The 26729-nt window shown below is 43.2% G+C and overlaps 1 protein-coding gene and 1 long non-coding RNA gene across 3 annotated transcripts; one reads left to right on the top strand and one right to left on the bottom strand.

Moving 5' to 3' along the window:
- Positions 1–2145: 2145 nt before the first annotated feature.
- Positions 2146–15118, bottom strand: ZNF879 (zinc finger protein 879). Of its 2 annotated transcripts, none has more exons than XM_013059709.2 (5): positions 14926–15118; positions 13643–13710; positions 10154–10280; positions 9607–9702; positions 2146–4353 (listed from the first exon to the last, which is right to left on the bottom strand). In XM_013059709.2, the coding sequence occupies exons 1-5, from the start codon at positions 15101–15103 to the stop codon at positions 2906–2908; spliced, it is 1917 nt and encodes a 638-aa protein (XP_012915163.2). In that variant the 5' UTR covers positions 15104–15118; the 3' UTR covers positions 2146–2905. The 2 variants fall into 2 exon arrangements, with proteins under 2 accessions (XP_012915163.2, XP_044925247.1); XM_045069312.1 differs by lacking the exon at positions 14926–15118 and adding an exon at positions 14199–14716.
- On the top strand, positions 15085–25051 carry LOC101685417. The gene is made up of 3 exons (XR_199929.3): positions 15085–15264; positions 17987–18805; positions 24656–25051. It is a non-coding gene; the product is annotated as an uncharacterized LOC101685417 (long non-coding RNA).
- The last annotated feature ends 1678 nt before the right edge of the window (positions 25052–26729 follow it).

Genomic DNA, 26729 nt, shown 5'->3' with positions numbered 1-26729 from the left:
TTCATGTTTTTAGAAATCTCTATTTCCTCTTTTGTGAAAGAAGAAGTCATGTATTCAGAACACCTTTTTTCCTACAAGGTTGTCTTTTTCTTTTTTTAAGTTGATTTGTACAAAGTATTTAAACCTTCCAGACAATAAGTGTTTGTCAAAAAATGTGGAGAGATCTATTTTATGTCTTTTCAATTCCATTTTTGTCTATTTTGATAACCAGGTGTTCTTTTTTTTAATGTGAGCAAATATAGAAAAGATTTCATGGCTTATTTGTATTCTGCTTTAAAAAATCCTTCCCTATTGTGAGGTCATAAAGTTATTCTTTACATCTTCTTCCAAAAGATATACAATTTTGCCTTTCACAGAATTCTTTTTGTGGCAAGGGCGGGCATCCAACTTTTCTTCTGTGTGGATGAAATGTTTTTCTCAGAGCCATTATTCATTATTGAATAATTTGTTATTTCTCTATACTGCTCCTGTCATATGACTACTTCTAATAGTTTACCATTTTTTAATTGCAGGTTTTTGGTAAATACCCTTTTACCAGGCTAAGTAAACTTTCCACGGCTTACTAAGTTTTTACAATGAATGGGTGCTGAGTGTTTTGGTTGCTTTGTCAGCACTGAGATGAAGGTATGGATTTTGAACCTTTAACCTGCTCCAGTAGTACACAGCCACTCTAAGTTTCCTAATGCTAAGTAACCCACCCATTCCCATTAAAAATTTCCATTTATCATGATGTATGAACTATGCTGGGTACTGCTGGATTACATTTGCTTTGTTTAGTAGGATTTTTACATTTTTGTTCCTGGATGATATGGGCCTGTGTTTTTTTTTTTTTTTTCTTTCTTGTACTTTCCTTCTCAGATCTTGGTAGATTATATTGTCAGATTAACCTGGAATCATTGTGCTTGTACACGATCACCTCTGGATGATCCCACATCAGACTCAAATAGCCTGTTACCCGCAAGTTTGAGACTTCAATGTAAAAATAACTGGGCCTGATATTTTCTTTGTGTAACTTTATTCAGATTTATTTGGAGGGATTATTTTTAGGACTATACTGTTACTGGGAGGTATGATGATCTAAACATGTGCCCCTTCAAAATTCTTGTTGAAACCCTACCCCTAGAGGTGATAGTATTAGGAGGTGGGGCCTTTGGAAGTGACTATAATGAGGATAGATAGAGCCTCATGAATTTGATTAGTGTCCTCTTAAGAGGCCTGAGAGCTCCCTCGCCCCTTCCACCATGTGAGGATCCAAGAAGGCGCTGGCTAGGAACCAGGAAGAGGATCCTCACAAGAACACACCCATGTAGATGCCATGATCTTGGACTTCCTGGCCTCCAGAACTGTAAGAAATTAAATTTCGGTAGTTTAGAACCCACCCAGGCTGTGGTATTTTATCATGGCAACCTAACTGGACAAAGACAGTGAAGTTATGTTTTCCTAGAATTTTCCCAGAAATTAGAGAATTAAAAAAAAATGGCTGTGAGGAAAGAGGTACTGCAGTGGAAGATTACATGACTCAGAAAAGTTTGTTCCTCATGAGTCTGGAACAGTAAAACTGATTAGTTGGTCCCAGGAAGCAAACATTGAATTCAATGATTTTTGGCCCTCAGTCCCTATCCCCAATAGTACCTTTTCTGAGGTAATTTTTTTTAACTATTTGACAAAGAAAAAGAAACTATTCCCCCCCCCCCTTTGTTTTAATAAAATAGGTAGTTCAGTCCTTAAGTGCTTGCCCACTCCAGTTGATACTGGACAACACTAGAGGATGTTGCTTCTGTAAAGTTCAACAATTTTAGTCTGACTTGGGAGATAACTGTTTTTACCTTGCCAGAATTATTATTCACATTTTAGAAATGTAGAAATGTGCTAACTTGTTGAAGAATCTAACAGCCCATTTACTGAACTTAAGAGTCTGATTTTCTATCTTGTGGCCCTCAGAGTGTGGGAGGAAGTGAAAATTACCTGGTTCACTTTACCTCAGCTAGGATGAATGGTGATCCACATTCTTCCTGGGCCTTCCTGGATGGTAACCGGAGAGCTTAATGAAGGAGGCACAGCCTGGGTTCCAGGAGGCACGCTCCCATCTTATACTGTAAGATCATCACTCACATTTATCAGTGGAGTAACTCGCAAAAGCAGTAGTTGTCTGAATAACCTTTAATTCTCAACCTCACGCAGCAAAGGTAATCACTTTGTGATAAAACCAAGTGAAATACCATGCATTCTGTGATTTAAAATAAAGTGGCTTTAGATCTGCTTCAGAGCTGGGAACAAGTTGTTGGGGAGAAAACACAGGACCATGTGCCTGCAGAGTTTACAGAGTGATTTTCTTTTCAGGTAAATGGCTTGGAAAGCAAAGAAGAAATAACCCAAAAAGTTTTCACAACCACCAAGTACACGTTTTGCCTTTAAACTATTAAAGAACATATTTTAGCGACAGTGAGGTAGCTACAGGTCACCTGCTTATATTTCTTCTCCAAAACATTCTTCTTAGTATAACTGGCTTGCATAACACTCAAATGTCATTTCAAAAAATAGATTCCTAGATTAATCTAAAGTCTGGATTTTATGGCTGCACTTTTACATAAATCAACAGGCTTCCCAGTAATGCTTGTGAAAGCTGGGGGCTCTTATCGCATGTCACCAGGAACAAGATAGAAGAATCTTACACATTCTCTATCTTATAGCCATGATAACTTAAAAACTATGAAAACATTTCATAGTAGCTTTCCTAATACACTTAACGTTACCTGCATCATGAAGTCTCTGATGTCTGAGGAGGTCTACATTCTGAAGTTTAACTCACAATTAACTACTCTTCATCACTTTCTGCCCAGGACGAGTTTTTTGAAATTGAGTACAAAATGAACTTCAGTTGGAAGACTTTCCACATGTGTTTTATTTATAGTTTTTCTCCAGTGTGAGTCCTCTGATGATTGGTAAGGGATGAGCTCTGACTAAAAGCCTTCCCACATTCTTTACATTTATAAGGCTTTTCTCCTGTATGAATCCTCATATGTGTCATAAGGGATGAACTTTGTCGGAAGGCTTTCCCACATACTTTACAGTTAAAGGGTTTCTCTCCAGTGTGAATTCTCTGGTGCTGAATGAGAGCTGAGCTTTGGTTGAAAGCTTTTTCACAGTCGTTACACTTATAAGGTTTCTCTCCAGTGTGAATTTTCCGATGAGTATTAACTGCTGAGTGGGAACTGAAGGCTTTTCCACATTCTTTACAGTTATACGGTTTCTCTCCAGTATGGATTCTGTTGTGTATATTAAGCCGGGAAATCCAGGAGAAGGCCTTCCCACATTCATTGCATTTATAGGGTTTTTCTCCTGTATGAATTCTTTGATGCTGTATCAGAGCAGAGCTTTGGCTAAAGGCTTTCCCACATTCTTTACATGCATAAGGTTTCTCCCCAGTGTGAATTCTCTGATGTATGATAAGGGCTGAGTGGTAACTGAATACTTTCCCACACTCATTACAATTAAAGGGTTTCTCTCCAGTATGAATTCTATGGTGTCTACTTAGCCGCGATATTGAAGTAAAGGCTTTCCCACACTGACTACATTCATAGGGTTTCTCTCCAGTATGAATCCTGTGATGCTGAATAAGAGATGAGCACTGGCTAAAGGCTCTCCCACACTCGTTACATTTATAGGGCTTTTCTCCAGTATGAATTCGTTGGTGATTATTCAGGGATGAGCTTCCTTTAAATGTTTTGCCACACTCGTTACATTTATAGGGTCTCTCTCCAGTATGCATCCTCTGATGTCCAATGAGAGATGTGGTGAAACTGAAGGCTTTCCCACATTCACCACAGATGTAAGGTTTCTCTCCTGTGTGAACTCTCAGGTGCTGAGTGAGAGAAGAGCTTTGGCTGAAAGCTTTCCGACATTCCTTGCATTTGTAGAGCTTCTCTCCAGTATGGATTCTCTGGTGTTTACTCAGGGAAGAACTGTGGAGGAAGATTTTCCCACAGATGTTACATTTGTAACATCTGCGCACCGTATTGACTCCCAATTGTTTAAACAGAACTGAATACTGCTGGGAATGGGGTTTCCTTCCTCTGGAAACAAGTCTGGGTTTTCTAATAAGGGGTGATTTCAGACTGAGATTTTTCCCAAGCTCAATACTCGCAAAGCTCCTCTCCCTCATGTAGGTGTTTTTGATGGTGATTAAGACTTTCCTGAAAGGTTTGTTCTTTTTGCCTTGTTGCTTCTTTAGCTTGTCCTCATTTATGTAGGCTTTCCCCAACTTGAAGTTAAAAGGACCGTCCCCTAGGAGTTTATTCATTACTTCCTGATTTTCTTCTTCAGAAACTGTAGTTTCAAATAAGCGTTCCCATCCTAAAATAAACAGAACAGGTAAGTCTCCCTTGCACTAAGAATAAAGAAAAGTGATACCAAAATATACAAGGATTGCTAACAAATATGTCCTGGATGTTTAAGAAAGGATGGAGAGAAAGAAGGGCAAGAGAAAGCAGCAGCATGGGAGACATGCCTGGGTGGAGAGGTCTGCAGAAAGCTGTATGTGGGTGAGCTCCAAGGAAAGCTCCTCCAACAAAGGCAGCCAGGCCTGCTCTAGGAACGAAGCTGGGTCAGCAGGGGACAGAGCACTTCTGAGTTCAGTGGGTTGTGTTACTCCTCAGCTCCCTTTCCCACGTCAGTCACTGGTACACTCAAGGTAAATCCACGAGGAAACTTCAGAGAGGCTATAAGTGAAAACTGTTGTGGAACTCCTCTGAGTGCTGTATGTGGTATTGTGATGGACATTTCCTCACTCGTTCAAGCAATTCTTTACTGAGTAGCCACCATGCAAAGGTCAAGAACAGAAGTATGGGGAACATATCAGGCAGGTATCCAGTTTTCACAAGGGTTTACGTTCTAGCAGCAGGGTTCTGACAGTGACCAAGCGATGAAATAAACTAGGGATGATGAGTCCTGGGGGTGATGAGATCGAGGAAAACAAAAACAAGGTGATATGCAGTAAGAGTAAATGAGCTGACATTTTAAACTGGGTGATAAGAGAGTAGAATTAAAGATGGGATCTCAATAATGAGAGACGGCCATGCAAAAACGTGGGTATAAAGATGATTCGGTCAGAAAGAATGTAAGGTCAGAGTCAGCTTCGAGTTGTCCAGGAACCCAGATTCATCCAGTGTAGCCTGAGCAAGAGGGAACAAGACAGTGTTAGGAGGTGAGGAAAAGAAGTACGCAGGAGCCATATCACGCAGGTGATAACGGAAGACATTTGGAATTTCTTCGGAGGATCACTGTGGGCTAGGAGGGACAGGACAGTTTTGTTTAAAGAGGATCACAGTGGTGGTGCGACAAATGGATTGTCATTGGCAGTGGGGGTAAACCAGGACAGATGTAGAGCAGCCACTCGGGAGACTGGATGGAGGTGATGGCAGTCTGCACTAGTATGGCAGTGGAGGGGGACACATTTGGGATGCTCTGAAGGCAGAGATGACAAGAGTACGTATATCCTGAGTACATGAAAGAGAGGACTGAAGGATGGTATCCAGCTTCTGGCCTGCACTCGATGGGAGACTGGTACCATGTAATGATATGGGGAAACTTGGGGGAAGAGTACACTCTTGAAAATAATTTCCAGTCTACTTTTGATCACTTAGAATACAGTGCAAGGAATGGTGTCACTGCTTCAAAAAGAATGAATGTGTTTTCTTAACTGGAAAAGAGACATGTAATCATATAAGAAAAATAAAGAAAATACAGAAAACTTGAAAATCAAGTTTACCACGATTATATATATACACAACACACAAATATAATCATTGCTAAATGTGGAATTCAGCTCACCAGAATTTTTCTGGATATTAGAAAACACTTTCATTGGAAAAATAAAAATAGGTTGAAACTACACTTCCCCCCACCTATTCTTCACTTAAAAAAATTGTAGGCTTCTCTCCATAGCAACAAATGAAGGTTGACACCATCATTTTTTTACACCATCATTTTAATGGCAATGTAAGATTTCAAAGCACAAACATAATTATAATTTAATAAATCCCCTTCTAAGAGTGACTCAGCTTTCTTCTCCTCAGTGATACCTCATGTTATTAACATTCTTTATACCACCATTGCAACTCTGCACAATTATTTCCTTAAGATAAATTTCCAAACCTAGAATTGATTTTAATAAAGCCAGACCATCCTGCAGAAAAAGATACTCAGGTATCACTCGGAGCAACAGGAAAACACTGGATATGTATTTCTTAATTTGGGGTAATAAGGGGGAAATGGCTTCTCATTGCTTTAGTTTGTAATTCATTGATTATAATGAAGTTGATTCATATTCCTTTATTTTTTTTAAAAGATTTTATTTATTTATTTGATAGAGATCACAAGTAGGCAGAAAGGCAGACAGAGAAAGAGAGGGAAGCAGGCTCCACACTGAGCAGAGAGCCTGATGTGGGGCTTGATCCCAGGACCCTGGGACCATGACCTGAGCCGGAGGCAGAGGCTTTAACCCACTGAGCCACCGAGGCAACCTCCTTGATTTTTTTAATGGTAATACTCATGCCTTTGTCCTATAATTATTTCTTCTCTGGACGTTTTCTCTGTTTCTCTTTATATTATGCCTTTGTACTCCAAAGCCACTACAGCAATCGTAATAGTAGGAAAAAACTAGAAATTAAAATTTCTGGAAGATTATTTAATAAAATATGGATTAATAATACAATAGAGCTCTTTCGGAAAGGTGGGCCTCTATTTAACAAGGGCTGAAGAGCTGAAGTACATTCACAATTTAAAATAGGTTTGAGAGGTGCGCCTGGGTGGCTCAGTGGGTTAAGTCTCCTTCTTCAGCTCAGGTCAGGATTTCAGGGTCCTGGGATCAAGCCCAGCATCGGGCTCTCTGCTTGGCAGGGAGCCTGCTTCCCCCTCTCTCTCTGCCTGCCTCTCTACCTACTTGTGATCTCTCTCTGTGTCAAATAAATGAATAAAATCTTTTAAAAAAAAGAGGTTTGAAAACAGTATGTAACATCAATCTCTCTCTCCGTGTGTCTCTCTCTCCCTCATGCACAAACACAATCACACTCAAATAGTCATAACCTGAGAGGATAAATAGTAAAATATCAACAAAGGTTCACCATGGTTGGTTGGCAAAATTTCAGGTCTATCTCTTAAAAAAAAAAAAAAAAAAAGATTCTGTTTATTTATTTGACACGGGGGAAGAGAGAGAGAGAGAGAGAGAAGACTCCCTGCCAAGCATGGGGCCCGACGCGAGGCTCGATCCCAGGACCCTGGGTTCACAACCTAAGCTTAACCGACTGAGCCACCCAGGCAGCCCCCCCCTTTTTTTTAACAATACTATGTATTCCTTCTATAAATTAAAAGTAGTTAATATTTTTTCAACTGCTTTGCAAAAGAAGAACACAGTCAATTTGGATACTAATGATTTCTTTACCAACCAGAAAGCTCAGAGCTAAATTCTAGATTCACCCAGGGCTACTATGCTGGCCCTTACCAGATACATTCACTTTCTAAGGTTCTGACCAAACTTCTATTTTATTTTATCATTATTTTTACAGCTAGCTTCCTTGGATTATTGGTAGAATGTGACAGAATATATGTTAGTATGCCGTAGGAAAAAAGATCCCTGAAGTGAAAAAAAGACTTGACTCTACAAAGCAAAGGACACTGTGATACCAAATAACGGTATTAACCCAAAAACTCCTTGGTATTTGATACAACCTAGTGAATCTTCTAAATTCCGAAGATAAAAAAAAAATCCTATAATATTCTAGACAGAAGATGAAAAAAAAGGGGGATCAGATTTCTACACAGAAGACAGAGGAAAAAGAATTAAGCTAACAGAGGACTTTTTATCAAGGACACTCAATACTCAGATACTAAAGTCAAGTGTGAAGGGGAAAAAAAAAATTTGATGCCAGAATTCTAGATCCATAATTCTCACTGGAGAGGTAAAAGAATATTTTAGACATGCACAAAAAAGACCACACATGAACCTTTCTGAAAACATTATCCAAGAGAATATTCTAGTCAAACCAAAGGGGAAAAGCTGAAGACAAAGCTAATGCATGGAAACACGGGACTGAGCTGACCCAGAAAACCTATGTCCTGCCATGTGAGGAATAAATGACAATAAATGATAAGAAGCAAAGCTCAAAGGAGAGGGCCACCGTCTGGTGCTAGAATCAAAACAAAACAGAACAAAAGCAAAGATGGAAAAAAAAAATCCAAAATGACAATAACAGGAACAACAAAAACCAAAGACAAAGCAGAACGGCAAATGAGAGCTTAAGGACCCAGCAACCCAGAGGAGTTTTAGAGACTGAGAGATACATCCTAGCAGCCAGGGTCTGGGATGTATTATTTTGAATATTTTCACACAAAAGATTTAGGAGAATGCCATACTGAACATCTGCAAACCTTCTGCATAAATTCTATTTATGACCATTTTGCTACCCCTGCCTTCTCACTCTCGTGTAGTATATAAATATGCATACATCTGTGTTTCCTTTTTAGCCGAACCATATGTAATAATTTGCAAACCAAAAAAGTCAAACAAAAACCCAAGCTGGAACAATGAGGGATGTACTGTATAGATAGAAATTTGTTCAAATCAAAGGGACAATAATTTAAAATCGTCAGTCCAAAAACTGAATGGGAAGTCCTCAGAGAGGGAGAAAAACCATGAGAGACTCTTAATTACAGGAATCAAACTGAGGGTTGCTAGAGGCGAGGGGGATAAGGGATGGGCTAACTGGGTGATAGGTATTAAGGAGCGCATGGGATGTGATGAGCACGGGGTATTATATAAGACTGATGAGGGGCGCCCTGGTGGCTCAGTAAAGCCTCTGCCTTCGACTTAGGTCATGATCCCAGGGTCCTGGAATCAAGCTCCGCACCGAGCTCTCTGCTCAGCAGGGAGCCTGCTTCCTCTACTCTCTCTGCCTACTTGTGGTCTCTGTCAAAATCTTTTTAAAAAGCGGGGGGGGGGGGGCACCTGGGTGGCTCAGTTGGTTAAGCCACTACTTTTGGCTCAGGTCATGATCCTGGAGTCCTGGGATCGAGTCTGACATCGGGCTCCCGGCTCAGCAGGGAGTTTGCTGCTCCCGCTGACCTCTCTCCTCTCATGCTCTCTCTCTCTCAAATAAATAAGTAAACTCTTAAAAAAAAAAAAAGAATTATAATTTAAAAAATTAAAAAAAAAAAGACTGATGAATCACTGACCTCTACCTCTGAAACTGATGATGTACTGTATGTTGCCTAATTGAATTTAAGTAACAGAAATTAACCAAAAAAAAGAGAAAAGATCAGTCAGAAAAAGAGAAGACATGAGTCACAAACCTTTACGTATTATATACAGTGTTACCTTTTCTGCATTCACATTACAAAGGATTCTGGAGACAAGTGGGCCCTTTTTCGGAGAATTCAACTCTCTCTCTGAACCTGCTGTATCAGGGCTCAGAAAGATAGAGAGAATATGCCCTTCCCAGCCTTTCCAGCCCGGCCTGGCCCATTCAGGAGGGCCCTGGTCCACGTCTCCTGAGCAGTAGCACCCAGGAAGTGAGAAAATGCTCTGCCCACTTCCCAATCATTGTCACTCACCTACACATGGGCCTTGAGAAACTCCATTTTCCACCATCCAGGGGTCTTCCCCTTGCTGCAACTGGAAGATGACCTTTGGTTTGGAAAATAGGATTCCTGTTTGTGAGCAAGAAGAGAATGAGTCTGCGGTACAGATATGAGCAGCCATCCTGGCACACAGATCCAGCCCCTGGGGCTCCGGGGCAGAGGGACAGCTGAAGGAAGGAGATGTCTTTTCAGAAAGGGGCTTCGATAAAACTTTTTTGAGGACAGCCAGGAGGTGGTCTCAGGAAGAAAGTCAGGGTGCTGGCTGTGCATGCCTCTATTGGAACCTCTCAGGAGACCCAGAGGGACAGAGTGTGGAGCCAAAGAATGGCAAAAGCACACAAAGGCTGCCCATCACTGACTCTACCAACCCAAGGCCTCTCCTGGCAGCAGAGGGGATAGCGACCGCCGCCCTGAGAGCCCACCTGCGGCTGAACGTGACCAAGCCCTCCAAGTGTCCTCCTTGGGGAGGGCCCCACGAAGCTCCCTCCACAGATTCTCCATCATGAGGAAAGGTCCTTACCCAGCGAGACAAGGGTGCCGTAGTTCTCCAGCATCACCTCCCGGTACAGGGTTCTCTGTGCGGAGTCCAGGCGCAGCCACTCGTCCTGGCTGAAGAACACAGCCACGTCCCTGAATGTCACAGACTCCTGCAATGGCAAACCCGTTCCTGCTCAACTGGGACCAGACCCCCAAAGGGGTGGCTGAGCAGTCACCCTGTTGCCATGCAGGGCTACGAGCATCTCTAGGCAAGTCTCTGTCCTTTCCAAATGCACATACAGTTGTCCCCACTTCTGCAGGAGGGGCTATGTTCTAAGAACCCCCCCTCTCCAAGTCTAAAACTTGGAGCGTACTATACCCTACATATATTTTTTTTCCTATAAATACAATCCTATGATAAAGTTTAATTTATAAATCAGGCAGAATAAGAGATTAACAAGTCATAACAGAACAATTACAACAATATGCTGTAGCAAAAATTATGTGACTGTGGTCTCTCCCTCTCAAAACACCTTTCTGTGCTGTACTTACCCTTCTGCTTGCGATATCGTTACAGCTAGACCCCAAGACCTGATCTTGACTGCCCACCTGCTTGTGCTCACGGACCTGTGACCCACATTCTTCCTTGAGCTTTTCTTTCCAAGTTATCTCTCAAGATGGAAAGTGAAACCACCCCTCCAGCAGTAGCCACTTGGACAAGTCTCACTGACAAGCTCTCCAGTCGGCCCACACCATTCACACCAGTTTGAGCTACAGCCCCGACTCACCTTGCACAGATGGACCGTGGAGTGACCTCTAGAATGACTGACAATTACCTCCACCTCCTTAGGATACTACAATCTCTGCCCAAGGAGGACACAGTCTCGTTTACATAACATACAACGTGTGTTCAGACGTGTTTCCTTAAGGCGCATGTGCAACCTTACGCCCACCTCCACATACAGTGACAAGGATCCCCTTTTAAAATATTCAGCTTAACCCTAAATAACAGGAACCCATACACTGTGGCTTGGGGAGTCACGGCTTTGGAAGTTATTTGGCATGATCTTATATGCTGCAAATAAAGTTTCCCTGGCGCAACAGCTCACCTGGTGTAGTTTCTCTTGGTGGCTCGCCCAGGAGTGTGAAAGGATAAAGTGCCCAGGAGTGTGAGGAGTGCCCAGGAGGGTAAAGTGCCTACATGAGGGGAAGTGAGGAGAATGACACAGCCTTGTGGTACAGTGAGTATCTGGCTACTACTGACCTTCTAAGGAGAGGTTGGAAGCAGGATCATCTGGTAACTGAAACCATCAATTCCCTGATGGATGCGGGGCGGGGGGGGGGTGCCTACTCTAAGTCTTTTCAAAGGCTCAGGAAGTCACTCGCCAGGCTCGCAACTCCGGACAACTTCCGTGGAGGCCTGGAAGCCATCTATTTGAATGTGCCAACCTCGCAGTCTCCTGGGAGTGGGCAGGCCTAACGGGTCACCTGATGAATGTCCAAACTGGGCTGTAGCCACTCAACATAAAAGTGAGCCTTCCGTCTTGACAATCTCTTCGGGGGGATGGCCTGTAATGCACGTGACATTCGGGCCGAGCACGTATTCAATGATAAAAGTGTTTTCTTTCTCTCCTGCTTCTGTGGAGAGGTTTTCTGGGTTGGGAAGAGATTGTGTTCTTAATTGTATTTCTATTAAGTGCCACAAAAGGGCCAAGAAGGGAAGAGAACACGGTGGGCCGGATGCTTCATTTCCCTCAATCCGTCCCCCAAGACCACTAGTCCTACCTAGCTGGGATTCCTTTTCCTTTCACCAGCTCTTTTAATCTGGTCCTGCTCATAAGCCCTAAATTTCCCAGTATAGTCCAACCCTCAAATAACAGGAGTTTGAACTGAGCAGGTCCAAATATATATAGACTTTTTTTCAATAAATACAGTACTATAAATGTGTTTTTTTCTTCCCTTTAATTTTCCTAATAACATTTTCTTTCTCTAGGATGCTGTATTATAAGAGCACAGTATAGAATACATATTCCATATAAAATATGTGTTAATTGACAGAAATGGCAAGGCTTCCAGACAATACTAACTATGGTTAGTGGTGAAGTTTTTGGAGGAGTCAAAAGTTATATGTGGAGTTCTCATTTGCCATCATGTGGCTGGAGCTAGAGTGTATTATGCTAAGCAAATAAGTCAGTCAGGGAAAAACAAATTCCATATGATGTCACTCACGTGTGGAATTTAAGAAACAAAACAGATGAACATAAGGGAATAAAGAAAAAAAAGAAAAAGAGGGGAGGCAAACCATTAGAGACTCTTGACTGTAGAGAACAAACAGGGTTGCTGGAGGGAGATGGGTGGGGCTAGATGGGGGGCATTAAGGGGAGCACCTGTTGTGATGAGCACTGGGTACTGCATGTAACTGATGAACCACTGAATTCCACTCCTGAAACCGGTATTACACCATATGGTAGCTAACTCGAATTTAAATAAAAACTTTTTAAAAAAAAGTTGTATGTGGATTTCTGACTGCTTGGGACAGGTGGGGTCAGAGCCCGAGCCTGTATGTTAGAGTAGGCAGAATGTTGGCTTCTAGCAGAATGGAGGCCAGCAATGAGGAAGTCGTGACCAGCTATAGGGAAGGTCAGAGGCTGCCCTGGCAGCCCTTCACAAGCCAGATTAAACCACACAGGCCCAAGATAGCAGCTGGCTGGACAGGAAACCCTGACCAAGTTAGGAAGAGAAAGCTGAAACGCTACATCCCTAGCCCAAGTAATGAATATCCTACCCTCTAGTTAACAACTGTCAATAAAAGATAGCAACTCAAACCCCAGGGTGCAAAGTGCTTGCTCCCTCTCTCTCTCTCAAGGCCATCTGCTCTCCTATCTTGAGAGTACATTTTTTGCTTTAATAAACTTTCCTGTTGTGTCACTCATCTGCTGTGTTGTGGGTCGGTCCTTGAATTCTTTCTTGAGACAAGACCAAGAACCTTCAGCAACTCCTTCAAGGACATGCTGGGTCGAGGCCGCTGGGCTTCCCCAGTTCACGCAGCAACACTGAAACCCTGTGTTGTTCAAGAGTCAGTTATACTAGAAATATCCCTGACCACGCTTGCTGATTCAGAGGTCCTCTTTTTTGGATCTTCCTAGAAAAATCACCTGGACTCCTACGAGGGACTACTCTAGTTGACTGGTCCTCAGTTCCTTAAGGGTAAAGACCATACATTTTCTCTTTGAATTCCTAATGTTACAGAGAGAATTATCGGACTCCCTCAGGTTCCACCCTTCACAGGGCAAAAAACAAACCTAGATCCCTCACAGAGCTCTGGTGTGGCTTTGGAACAGGACTGGAGAGGGTCTTAGCTGCTAAGCCAGGAATTCTCAAGAAGACTGATCCCAAGCACCAGACAAACAGCTTCCTTCAAGAGTTACCCCACCAGGCCCTTGGGTCCCTCCATGGGCTCAACCACAACGGCTTCAATGGGTTCACGACCTCTGAACCAAGAAAGCAGACAAAGAAAGGAACCTTGACTCACCTGAGCTTGGGCTGGGAGCAACCCTGTGGCCATTTCTCCCTCCCTGCTGCCCCTCCTAGAGAAGGCTCCTGAAATGGAAAAAGAAACTGTGAGCAGTCTGTCTGTCCATCCTGTCTGTACTCCCACCCTCATGAGGCATGACTAAATTAGATCCACACACTGAGCACTCTGCAGACGAAAGCCAGAGGGAATCTGAGAGCCCACGCATCCCTGCGTTGGAGGGTCCGTGAGCATGGCCACCCAAACCCAGAGTGCGTGGCAAACCTACTTCCAGTCCCGGGCCTGCTACCTTTCAGCTAGTGGTTTCTGAATAAAGGTAAATCAGACTAAGGAATTAGAACCATCCCATGGACATTAACAGAGTAAAGGGCAGTCAGGCCCGGCTCACAAAGATGTTCAATGAAAGAGAAGTAAATACTCCGCACATCTGTACTTAAATATTTTGAGATGTACTACAATTATAATAATTACATTGTACCTAACATACTCTATAATTAGATATAATGTATGACAACAAAATATAATAATACGGTAATTATCATCACTCTTCACTAACATTTGAAGGAAATTGGTGTCCTTTTCCGGAAGAGCAAACCAAAAATTAGTCCTCTGTTCCCCTTGGAAATGGTGCTTCCTTTATGAAGAAAGAGTTATCAAATCTCCTTAATATAAATGAAAACATTATCCATCCTCTCCCTGCTCCAAAAAACCCCCACAAGTCTCAAAAGAAAGAGCATCATTGGCTAGAGATGAATTTAAGTTTTGGAGAAAAGGGAAGTAACTCAGCAAAAGGACAAAATTAAACAAAAAAAGAATAGTCAAATCACTCTAGGATTCACTCTGAGAACAGGGCCACACAAGCTCAATACAGCAAGGATAGCAAAAACTAATACACATAAAAATAAAGTTGAAACTGGAGGGCGGTGGGGGGAGAGACCAACAAACGCGATCAGCCAAAAACCGCCCCAGGGTGCACGAACCCTCCAACAGCGCAGAGCTCCCAGCAATCTCAGTTCTGGGGCCACTGCTCCAGGAGCGCTGCCCGAGGCTGGCTCCCGCGGCTCAGGCAGTGACAGCTCCGATTTCCGGGGAAGCGGGGCCGCGGGAGCAGAGTGCTCCCCGGGCAACGCCCCCTTCCCGGGCCGCCTTCACCTGCCGAGGCCGCCGCAGCTCGGACGCACGCGACTGGGACTCGGCTGGGACTCGCGCGGCGGCCAGCCCTCTGCCCTGGCCCCGCCGCAGGAGCTGCACACCCCGGGCCCGCTCTCACCAGCACCCTGTACCTGGGCCCGCCGCGACCCGGACGCCAACCGGCGCACCGCACCGGAGACAGGCAGGATACTTAGCCTGGGGACATTTTTCACCACCGCCGCCAGGCCGCCGGGCGCAACTGCGCCTGCGCACGAGACTTGGAAACTGGTGCCTGGGCTGAACGGCAGCGCTTTTCCTTACGAACTCCATTTCCCAGAGGTCATCGCGGGACGGCGATCTACGGTGCCCGATATGGGCCAATAGCACTAAGGCTGGAGAAAGCCGTCTTCCTGGGAACCCCCAGAAGGCTGCCGCCGCGTCTTTAATGCCTCTGTCACCGCCGGTCCTGTGGAGCGCGCTTTTCGGGAAAAGTGAGTATGTGTTTAAAAATGTGAAAAATTAGGGTGCCTGGGTGGTTCAGTGGTTTAAAGCCTCTGCCTTCGGCTCAGGTCATGATCTCGGGGTCCTGGGATCGAGGCCCGCATCGGGCTCTCTGCTCAGTGGGGAGCCTGCTTCCCCCTCTCTCTCTGTCTGCCTCTCTGACTACCTGTGATCTCTGTCTGTCAAATAAATAAATAAAATCTTAAACAAACAAACAAAAAAGGCATTGAAAGAGCAGTTCATAGCCATTAGTTTGTCTGCTGTCAAAACAAAACAGGACAGTACAGTACAGCAGATGAGTGGTCGTGAGAACATGGAGAAATTGGAATCCATTGCTGGCAAGACTGAAGAATGGTGCAGCTGTGGAAAATAGTATTTTCCTCAAAAAATTAAAAATAAGATTACTACGTGATCCAGCAATTCCTCTTCTGGGTATATTCCCAAAGGAATTGAAAGTGATGACTTAAACTAGTATTTGTATAATGTTAATAGCAGCAATATTTACAGTAGCTGGAAGATGGCAACAAGCCAGTGTCAATGGACAGATGAGTGGCTAAACATAATGTGGTGTAGGCGCACAATGGAAAATCATTCAGCCATATAAAGGAAAGAACCCGTGCTCGTTTGGACACATGCTCCAAGGTGGACAGATCTTGAAGACAAGCCAGGTATAATAAGGCAGACTCAAAGTGAACAAACACTGTGATTCCACTTATATGAGGTCGTTAGAATCGATTTATAAAAAGTGGAAAAATGGTGGTTACCAGGCATTTGGGGAAGAGGGGAATGAGAATTTATTGTTTGGATGATGAAAAAGTTCTGGAAATGGATGGTGGTGATGGTTGTACAACAATGTGAATGTACTTAGTACTCCTGAACTGTACACTTAAAAATGACTAAAATGGTAAATTTTGTGTTACGTGACTTTTACCGCAATAAAAATAATAGCAATACGAAATAAAGATGTAACAGTTATGAACTGTTACTGGCAAAACAATATAACATTGAGATTTACAAAGTATAAATAAAGTGACACTGAGTACATGATGGCCTCCTTTTTTCTCTTAATATTCCTTAAAATGACAAAAACACATACAAATTTAATTTTCAAAGGAAAAGATCCCCTACAGCTCTAGAAAATACCATCAGAACCCCAGGAATTGAGAGAAAATCTTGGAAGGTATGCAGCAGTGTGCCCTGAGATCCAAAATCCATCTAGTAGAAAGATTCAGAAGCAGCAGCCAGGAAATGAAAAGGAGGAAAAATTATAAATAGATTACAGAACATAATGATGGGGTTGGGCCAGGAGAGACCTACAAAAAAATATATCCTGGATAAAGTTTCAGAACTCTTAAGGATAAACAGAAAATCCTAGGAGCTACAAGGATATAAAAATAAAATTTAGTTGTCTCAAATGATAAAGGCAGAGCCAGAAATTCTTGGGTAGGACTCTAGCTCCAGCAGAATGAGTAGTTCAGTGAGGTCGTCAGAAAACCAAGTTTCTTCCTTCCCTCCTCTCTGCTGCTCAGGAGTTCGGTGTGATGTGGACATGGACACAAAATTAAGGTCTGTTGGGAAATAGGAATGGATGTTGGGTAATCAAGCATGCCCACTCTTCTAGGCAAAGCAAAGAGGGTAAGACTGATATCAGACTCAGCAGCAGCACCGGATTCTAGAAGATAGTGTGGACTAATATCCTCAAATTCCTAAAGTAAAATGACTTAGAACTTGTAAGTCTATAACCCTTTAATCTAGCTTTCAATTGTGAGTGAAGTAAATGCGTTTGGAAGTTGAAAGTATTTGCATAGATTGTAATCCCTAAAATATTTCTGATGGAATTAGTGATAAATATAGTCATTTAAAAAAATCAAAGAGGGCACCTGGATGGCTCAAGTCAGTTGAGCATCTGACTCTTGATTTCACCTCAGGTCATGATCTCTGGGTTGTGAGATGGAGCCCCATGCTGGTCTCCACTCTGGGCATAGAACCTGCTTGGGATTCTCTCTCTCTTCTCTGCCCCTCCTTGCTTGCATGCTCTCTCTCATTCTCTCTCTCTCTCAAAAAAAAAAAAAAAAATCAAAACAGTGTAACTTGTATGGATTATAGGAGAATGTAATAAGTACATTAGTAAAATATCAGGGATCAAAATGATTCTTGGGGAGTATTGTGAAGATTTAATCATAGGATTAAAAACACATGATAACAAAAGGGAATGGCAAAGAGGATATGATGACAGGCTAAGGTACTTGTCTTTTTCAAGGGGATGACACAGATACCATTTCACTTCAGATGTAAATTTTTTTAAATGTTTAAGTATGTATATTAAATATTTAATAGAGACCAGTAGGCAAATGGAAACATGGTATCTCACTTTCTAGCCAGTCACAGAGTAGTCTTAAACTATATTCTTTTAAGGCAACATTCTTTTTAAAATATAAATTATTTATTTTTGTAATTGGATCTTCACAAAATTGCCTTTTCACTGTGTTTTGTTGATGTGAAATCACACTGTACACAAAAGTACACAAAAAGTACACAAAAGCTGATCACCTGGGGAACAATAATTGTATATTCAGTTTAATAGAAATGAAAGGATATTTGTCTCAAAACACAAGATTTTATCTGTTGCATAAGCTTTTGTTGTGTCATCAGATTAGAAAAGTTTTGAAGTAACATTTTTAAATTCTTGATAAAATTGTTGTGTGGCCATAGGTCCCAATCAAGATAGTGGAGAGAGACCCGCAGCCCTCCTCTCCATCTGCCAGCTTTGGATATTTCTTCCTTCTCCACACATCTAGCCTGTGTCCTGAGCCCCAGCATCAGCTTCTGTTCTGGGTTGGAATGTGGACCCAGGGCACTGGCTGCACGAGTAGGGAGGAGAGCAGGACTTGCACCAAGTTGCCTCATTCCCCAAAGTGTGAATACTCACTCACCAGCGCTGCCCGCACCTTCTGGCCCACCAGGCCATCAGTGTTTGGAGTCTTGGACCTAATACATGAGAAGGTAATGCCAGCTCAGCTTGGAGTACTTCGGGGAGAATAAGACATCCACCAAAAGGAGGGCTTTTCTGCCAGGACCTAACACACCAGTGCTCTGGACCACAGACCTCTGTTCAGAGAGACACTGGCCAAGGATGGAATCACCACTTCAGCTGTTGGCAGCTTACCTTCCAGACTGTCAAGTATGCTTTTTGCTGTCTGCATCTCTTGGAGTAGTGTTATTGTCTACTTACCCATCTGTATCAACAAGGAGACTTAGAACCAAAATTAGAGATCTGGCTTGACTGTATTTTATTTTCTATCAAGTATATGGGGGAACCTGTACTTCCATGATGTTGCCAAGGAGAGAGACTTACCAGGTGTTGTAATGCCGTGTGCGTTGTACGCCCACCTTAAAATACCACCAGAGACGCAAGTCAAAGCCAAACAGCAAGGGTCGATTATTACGAGTTTGCACCCGGACCTCCACGCACTCGTTGCCGGTGACGCTGAGAGATCCCAAGCAGAGTAAATGCAGGGTTTTTATAAGCAGGTACAAACAAGTTTGGGGAGGAGTACAGACAAGTTAAAAAAAATCATACCTGGTGTTGGTTGATTGGTGTTGGGAGCCCGCGCACGCATCAAGCAAGCGTTCAAACAGAAGCGAAAGTAGCTAGTTAGCCGGCGCGTTAAGCAAGCACTTTTACAGAAGCAGAAGTAGCTGGCTGATAACACTTTGGGCGGAAACAAGTTTTGGGTGGGGTGAGGTTTGTCCAGGCCTTTCAGTGTCTGCAAAGCTACATATAGGATTTCATCAAAATGAAAAATTACCACAGTTTTAGGAGCATGAAAAGACAAGACACAGTTGGGGAAAACCACTTGAAGAGCATTTATCTGATAAAGGATTTATAAACGAGAATATATAAAGAACTTTCAAAAAACTCCCATTGTACTACACCAAACACCCTAATTTTTTAAATGGGCAAAAGATTTGATCAGATACTTGTAAAGTTTTTTCGGCGAGATAAACACAACAACAGGCAAAGTGGGTGCAAGGCAAGATTTATTAAAAACGCTCTCCGGCGAAGTTTCAGGGCTCAGGAGAAGGGGAGCCAGGAAAGTTGGGCCGGGAGGAGGTGGGCACCCTCCGGCGAGGTTCCGCGACTCTGGAAAGCAGAGTGGCGGAAGTCGCGCCCAAGGCAGGGAGGAGGGGGCTTTTAAGGGTCTCGAGGGGAGCTCAGGGGTCTTTTGGCAAGTTTCCCTTATTTGGATATTTCTCCTGCTTGTCGGGGTCCCATTGGTCCACTGGAGCCCAGGCTGGGGGTCTCAGATTTTTGCTTGTCAGGGTCCCATTGGTTCATGGGAGCCCAGGGCGAGAGGGTCTCGGATTCCTGCTTGGGCCTTTGTTCTTGTAAAGTTTTTTCTGGCGAGATAAACACAACACCAGGCAAAGTGGGCGCAAGGCAAGATTTATTAAAAAGGCTCTCCGGCGAAGTTTCAGGGCTCATGAGAAGGGGAGCCAGGAAAGTTGCGCCGGGAGGAGGTGGGCACCCTCGGGCGAGGTTCCGCCACTCTGGAAAGCAGAGTGGCGGAAGTTGCACCCAAGGCAGGGAGGAGGGGGCTTTTAAGGGGTCTCGGAGGAAGCTCAGGGGTCTTTTGGCAAGTTTCCCTTATTTGGATATCCCGCCGCTCATCAGGATCCCATTGGTCCACAGGAGCCCGGGGCGGGGGTCTCAGATTCCTGCTTGGGCCTTTGTTCTCCTGTCCGAGCTCAGGTCTTGTGGCGGGAACTTTCGCCATCTTTAGTAGCCCTTTCTGCCAGCCCAACAATACTTCACTAAAAAGATATATTAAACTCAAAAAATGTTGCACAACAGCATTAGTCATTAGGAAAATGCCGATTCAGACTATAGGGAGATACCACTAATGAAGTTCTAGAACCTAGGTGAGGTTCGGTGGGCTGAGGTCTGGAGCTGATGACCAAGAAAGAATTCTTGACACATCTTTGGTGCAAAATGGTAGTTTTTAAAGCCCCGGGACAGGACCCGTGGGCAGGAAGAGCTGCTGCCCCTGGTTGTGATGGATGGCAAGTTATGTACCCTGCAGTTGGGGGAAGGTGAGGGGAAGGGAGGTTTCAGTGGAGTTTTCATATGCTAAAGAGAGCCTACAGGGTGCCAGGATACTGGAGGCCTTGCCCTTGTGGCTTGATCAATGTTGGCTTGATCAATGTCATACTTAGGCCAGCCATTTACATCAAGATAGTTGGGAGACTTTTTGGTAGGATGTCACAATCCTGCTATCAATCATCTTTGTTAGTGAGATTTAGGACATTTGTAAGCCAAGGGAGACTCCTGTCTAGCAGGATTGCGATCCCTGCAAGTTAACTATTTGCTTCTCGCTTATGGCAGTCAGGGGTGCCTGAGGGATGCTACACATATGACTGAGGGGGAGCAGACGGAGAGGGGGTGCAAGGTGCCAGCTTTTGCTTTGTCTTCAGCCAGCCTCGTGCTCCCTCATCACCACTACATACCTACTGTTGTAGAAGAGCTCACATCCCCTCAAATACGTCCACAACTTAACCCCAAGAATGTGTGACTGTTACCTTCTATGGCAGAAAGGACGATGCCCTCGTAAACAAGTTAAGGATCCTGAGATAGAGCAGTTATCCTGGCTTATCTAGATGTCCTTGACATAATCACATTGGTCCTTACAAAAGACAAGTAGGGAGTCAGAACAGAGGTTATATGATAATGGAAGCAGGGGGACAGAAAGAAAGAATTGAAGATGCCACACTGCTGCCTTTGAAGATGGAGGAAAGAGGCTGTCAGCCAAGGAACATGGGTGTTATGCCCCAATAATGGGTCCGTGATTAAAGGAGCGAGACTGATACAAAGCAAAGGTCAAGCAAAGCTTTATTTCGCGCCAAGCATCAAGAATCAAACTGGCCCGCCAGGGCCGCGCCTCTTATAGAGAGGGCAACCCCGCTCTCCTTTACGGACTAGCTTTTAAGGGCAGAGGCCATGCGGTTGGGCCTGGCCATGCACAGGTGGCCAATGAAATTGTAACACACAGAGAAAACTGCACAGTGTTTCTAGGTGACCAGTTTAATTACAATTTCACCTTGGTTAGGATTGGCGCCCAAAAGGCTCCCAAAGGGTGGGGCCCATACTCCTTGGTAGCGAGGGAGACAGTATGCAACCCCCCACTGATCGGATGTCTCCACCTGCCTGACCCATCCTTGTATCTGTATTTTGTTACCTGAGGCTGGTTTCCAGGGCTTGTTTTTAAGTAAGTCCCCTGGGGGAAGGGGAGCAGGGACAGTTTAAGAGTTAAACAACAAGGTTATTGTTTAACCTCAATGGAAGCCTCTGGCTAAAATATAAAAATATAAAATAGGTCCTTATAGTGGGCACCTTCCACAAGCTGGAAAAGGCAAGGAAAGAGCCCCAGGAGGAAGCGGCCATGCTTTTACATTGACTTGGGCTCAGTGAAAAGGATTCTGGACTTCTGGCTTCCAGAATTGCAAGAGAATAAATGCATGTTCTAAGCCCCTGAATTTGTGGCAGTGTGTTACAGCAGCGATAAGAAACTAACATGCCTCTGGGGCGCCTGGGTGACTCAGTGGGTTAAAGCCTCTGCCCTTCAGCTCAGGTCCTAGGATAGAGCCCCGGACTGCTCAGCAGGGAGTCGGCTTCCCCCTGTCTCTCTGCCAGCCTCTCTGCCTACTTGTGATTTCTGTCTGTCAAATAAATAAATAAAATCTTTTTAAAAAAAGAAAAGAAAGAAAGAAACTAACACACCTCCTAAAATGATTTAATAAATTTTTAATAGATAATACAAAATGCTGATGAAAATGTGAAAAGAGCAGAACTCTCACACTTTGGAAAACATTTTGTCAGTTTCTTATAAAGTTAAACTGTAAGGGTCTATTCAGCCAGAGTGGCCCCACCCCGGTTGAACTGCCATTTTGTTGTAAAACTTAAATTGACCTGGCCCCCCACAGGGGAACTTATTTAAAAACTTATTTAACTTATTTAAAAATCCCGGAAACCAGTCCCAGGTAACAAAGTCCAAGTACAAGCTTGGGTCAGACCAGGTAGAGGTATTCAACCAGTGGGGGTGATGAAGTTCTTGAACCTAGGTGAGGTTCAATAGGATGAGGTTCGGAGCCAATGGCTAAGAAAGAATTCTTTAGACGTCTTTGGTGCAAAAAGGTGGTTTATTAGAGCATGGGGACAGGACCCGTGGGCAGGAAGAGCTGCTGCGCCGGGCATGTGAGGAGTGGCTGGTTATATACACAGGAGTTGGGTAGGTGAGGACAAGGGGTTGTTCAGAAGGGCTATTGGGGTAAAGAAGACTGTCAGGATATTGAAGGCCTGGTTACTATCAAGCCAAGGCCACTTTCTCTCTAATGAGGCACTAACATAAAGACAATTGGGAGTCTCCTGGTGGAATGTTACATTCCTGCTATCAAGCGTCCTTGTTAGTGAGATTTAGGTTTAGAAGAAATTTAACTTTATTTACTTTTCCTTCTACCTCAGCCTCCTTCAGTTTTTATGGAGGGGAGGGTGACATTAGGGTTTGAGGAATTGAGTTATGTGCCTTTGGAAATTGGGCTATTGATAAGGTAACTTCTTTGTTGTAAATTTCAAGGACATTTGTAAACCAAGGGAGACTCCTGCCTTGCAGGATTGTGATCTCTGCAAGTTAATTATTTGTTTTTCTTTTAGGGCAGTCAGGGGTGCCTGAGAAATGTCACACATATTACCAAGGGGAGTGGGTGGAGAGGGGGTGCAAGGTGCCAGCTTTTGCTTTGTCCTCAGCCAGCCTCCTGCTCCCTCATCAGTATCTACTGAAGGGTAAATGAAAACATATGTCCACACAAAAACTTGTATGAAAATCTTTTTCTTAAGATTTTATTTATTTGACCCAGAGAGAGTTAGAGGGAGCCTGACATAGGACTTGATCCCCAAACCCTGCGATCATGACCTGAGCTGAAGGCAGATGCTTAACCAACTGAGCCACCCAGATGCCCCTGTATGAAAATCTTTACAGTGGCTTTACTCATAATAGCCAATGCCTAGAAACTGAAATATCTACCCACTGGTAAATAGATCAATAGATTTTGATACTTTCATGTAATAAAAAGAAACAAATTTCTGGCATTTGTCAACACAGATTAATCTTAAAAGCATTATGCTAATGGTGAGTGCTATGAAGTGTGTAAACCTGGCAATTCACAGACTTGTGTACCTGTGGCTAATAATACATTATATGTTAATAAAAAATATAAAAAATTATAAAAAGTAAATAAAAGCATTATGCTAAGTCAGAGAAGCAGAACACAAAAAGTTCCATAGTGTGTGCTCCTTTATATATAGTACACAAAAAAGAGACAAAGCCAGAAGGGACAGAAGTCAAATCAGTGGTTCCCTAATGCTGGGGAAAATGCGAAGGGATTGACTTGTAAAGCAGCACAAGAGACAATTCAGGGTTGAAGAGGCTGTATAAACAAACCTTATTCTTGACTCATTTAGTACCCAAGCCCAAACTTTTTTGTCTTGTCCACTTTTCACAAAATGCTGCAGAAAAGGGAAGGTTTGTTAAGGCAGAGAGGGTTAGAGAAAAGGAAATTGTTAACAGAGGATGAATGCATTGTTCCAGACCAGGTGGTCCTCCTAAGTGGTGCTGACCAGGTAATGTCAGGTTAACTGGTTAAAGGTTACATTCCTAGAGAGCTGAAACTATTCAGACTGGATATGAAGTCTTGGTTTGCTGACATGGGGTTTAGCACAAGTGACTCCATCCTGGCCCTGCTGTTTTCTTATTAACACCACAAAGAAGGAAACGGAGTTATAACTCCCAACCCTTATATCAAGTATTTCCTAATTAAAAAAAATAATAAATGCTGCTACACAGCAAAGGAAACCATCAACATATGAAAAGGCAACTTACTGAATGGGAGAAAATATTTATCATGTATCTTGATAAGGGATTAATATCCCAAAGAGATAAATAACTCATATAACTTGGGATACCTGGGTGGCTCTGTTGGTTAAGCCACTGCCTTCAGCTAAGGTCGTGATCCCAGGATCCTGGGATAGAGTCCTGTGTCGGGATCCTTGCTCAGCGGGCAGTCTGCTTCTCTCTCTACCTCTGCCTGTCACTCTGCCTGCTTGTGCTCTCTCTCTAACAAATAAATAAAATCTTTAAAAAAAACTTACCTAGGAAATCTTTGTCACTGTGGTTAAGTGGATAACTAAATATTGTTCCCATCATAATCCTAGTTATTATCTTAAAATGTTGTATGTCACAAAATAACCACATTTCCTTGTCAACTGCATGGCAGTGAACTCTAATCAGATCTCTAACCATGGCATTTTTCTGTCTTTGTCATTTACAGGATTGTTATAGGATTGTTATTTTACTCTGATGCTTTTGCAAAAGTGTTTTGTCTTCAGAAAGATTCATAGAATGGACTTTGCTGGTAATTTTAAGATCATAAAACTGAACCAGGTAAGAATCACCAGAACTAATGGTCAAACTGACCTGCTCAAACTGACTTGCTAAATCCTGGACTAGAAAGCCAATTAAATCAGGAACTCAGTGCAAAGAAAATGGAGCTCAGGGCAGAAAGGGGATCTACCTATGGCCCTTGGAAACCACGAGAAAGACTGCAAACTCAAAAGGTTTATGGGATACCGCACCTGTTTCTTGTTATCTCTGAAGCCACCAGAAGCCTCCTTCAGTCCAACCACTGCCACCACATCTGTTAAACAATAAAAATGCAACCAAGTAAGTTTGAAGGTCTAATTGGTCTTATTAATTCATGATTCAGGCAGCCTCCAATCTAACAAATACAGAGTATCTTATTTGGAAGTAATCTAGATATTTAATGATTTCATCACTTAATGTAACTTAGCAAAACTTCAAGGTTTTAGATGACCGAAATTTTCAGAGAAACTAAAAAATTCTCCTAAAACCTGTCAGGTCGCTTACATCTATTTATTTATTTTAAAGATTTTACTTATTTGACAGAGAGAGAGATCACAAGTAGGCAGAGAGAGAGAGAGAGAGAGAGGAGGAGGAGGAAGCAGGCTCTCTGCCGAGCAGAGAGCCGGATGCTGGACTCGATCCCAGGAGTCTGGGATCATGACCTGACCCAAAGGCAGAGGCTTAATGTACTGAGCCACCCAGGCACCCCTCTTACATCAATTTAGATCGCTTGTTTTCACCAATTGTGTTTGGAGCACCTACTTAAACCTCATTAAACATTAGACAAGGTTAGCCATTACCCCCAAGCTATTTTTCTTGCTGACATACCTTGTAAGCAATAGCGTGAACTTACTTGGTAAGTGAACTCAGGTGGAATACGAGTTTTATGGTTAATGTTGAGTGAATAAACCAACAAACTTAAACTGGCTTTAATGCCACATCTTTTTCCCAAATCACATGAACCTGAAATTCCCTTGGGTTAGTCTCTTTTATATTTTCGAGAATTTTTATGAACTTGATAGAAGTGAAACGAAGAAGAAGATAGAAGTCTGATGCTTAACTAAGTTTAGTAATAGCATCTGGAGCTAGAAAATACTCCGCGTCCACAACTCGCATACAGAGACACACATAAACATGCAGACGGAATAAAGAGAGTTTATAGCTTCCGTTTTAGTTCAAAAGGAATTGGATCTCCGTTGTTTTTCTGGCAGATGGAGTAAGTTAGTTAAAGCCACCTGCTCAGATGGCTAAAGCCGTTTCAAATGAGTTTTCCCCCATTTATTTTTCTTGTGGTAAGCATGACCTTCCCGAAGTTTGTGCTTCAACCTTTGCCTCCCAAAGGCACGGGGGAGAGAACGCAAGTTACAAACCTTTTAAGAGAAATCGGGGAGGTTTGGGGATAGGTAAAAAGGAACAGGTGAACTTTGAACTCCCTCCAGAGCTTTGCAAGAATGTGTGAGATCAAGACAGTTGCTTTCCTCTCCCCAAGAATGACCTAATGACATCCGAAGCTGAATCACCCACGCAGCATTATCTTCTATTTGCTTGGGGGCACGGGGAAGGCCTAAAAAATTTTCTCTTAGGCTCTGAATGTCAGCTTTCAGTTTGGCCAAACTTCTGATCATAGAATTATTAAGTCCTTTTAAATACCTTGCCAGGTTTCATCGTGGCCAAACCCTAAATGTTTCAGGCAGCATTAAACAGCCCCATGGACCTGGGAGGGAGGGTGCAAGGAATATCATCAAAATCGATAACCAGTGCCCTGGATTTGGAAAGGTCAAGGACAGTATGAAATTTGATTTGTCTCTCCCTGACAGAGACCCATGCAGGAGAGGGGATTCTGGTCCAAAGTCTCATTCTAGCTGACTCCTGCCAGTTTCCCCAGGACCCTATCTATCTGCAGGCTCCGAATAGGCTTTAAAGAAGAGGATGCAACTCTGCTATTTACCAGAAGTTGGCAAGGTATTTCATTAATGTTAATT

This window comes from Mustela putorius, unplaced genomic scaffold (assembly GCF_011764305.1).
Source record: "Mustela putorius furo isolate JIRA1106 unplaced genomic scaffold, ASM1176430v1.1 tig00003923_pilon_pilon_pilon, whole genome shotgun sequence".
In the NCBI taxonomy this organism is placed as follows: Eukaryota; Metazoa; Chordata; class Mammalia; order Carnivora; family Mustelidae; genus Mustela; species Mustela putorius.
This window is presented reverse-complemented; position numbering and strand designations above follow the sequence as displayed.

Coding starts and splice junctions, on each gene's coding strand:
- ZNF879 (XM_013059709.2), bottom strand. CDS start 15,103: ATGGAGTTCGTAAGGAAAAGCGCTGCCGTTCAGCCCAGGCACCAGTTT. Junction 10,281..13,642: donor TGCTCCCAGCCCAAGCTCAG/GTGAGTCAAGGT, acceptor TTGCCATTGCAG/GAGTCTGTGACATTCAGGGA. Junction 9,703..10,153: donor CGGCACCCTTGTCTCGCTGG/GTAAGGACCTTT, acceptor GCTCACAAACAG/GAATCCTATTTTCCAAACCA.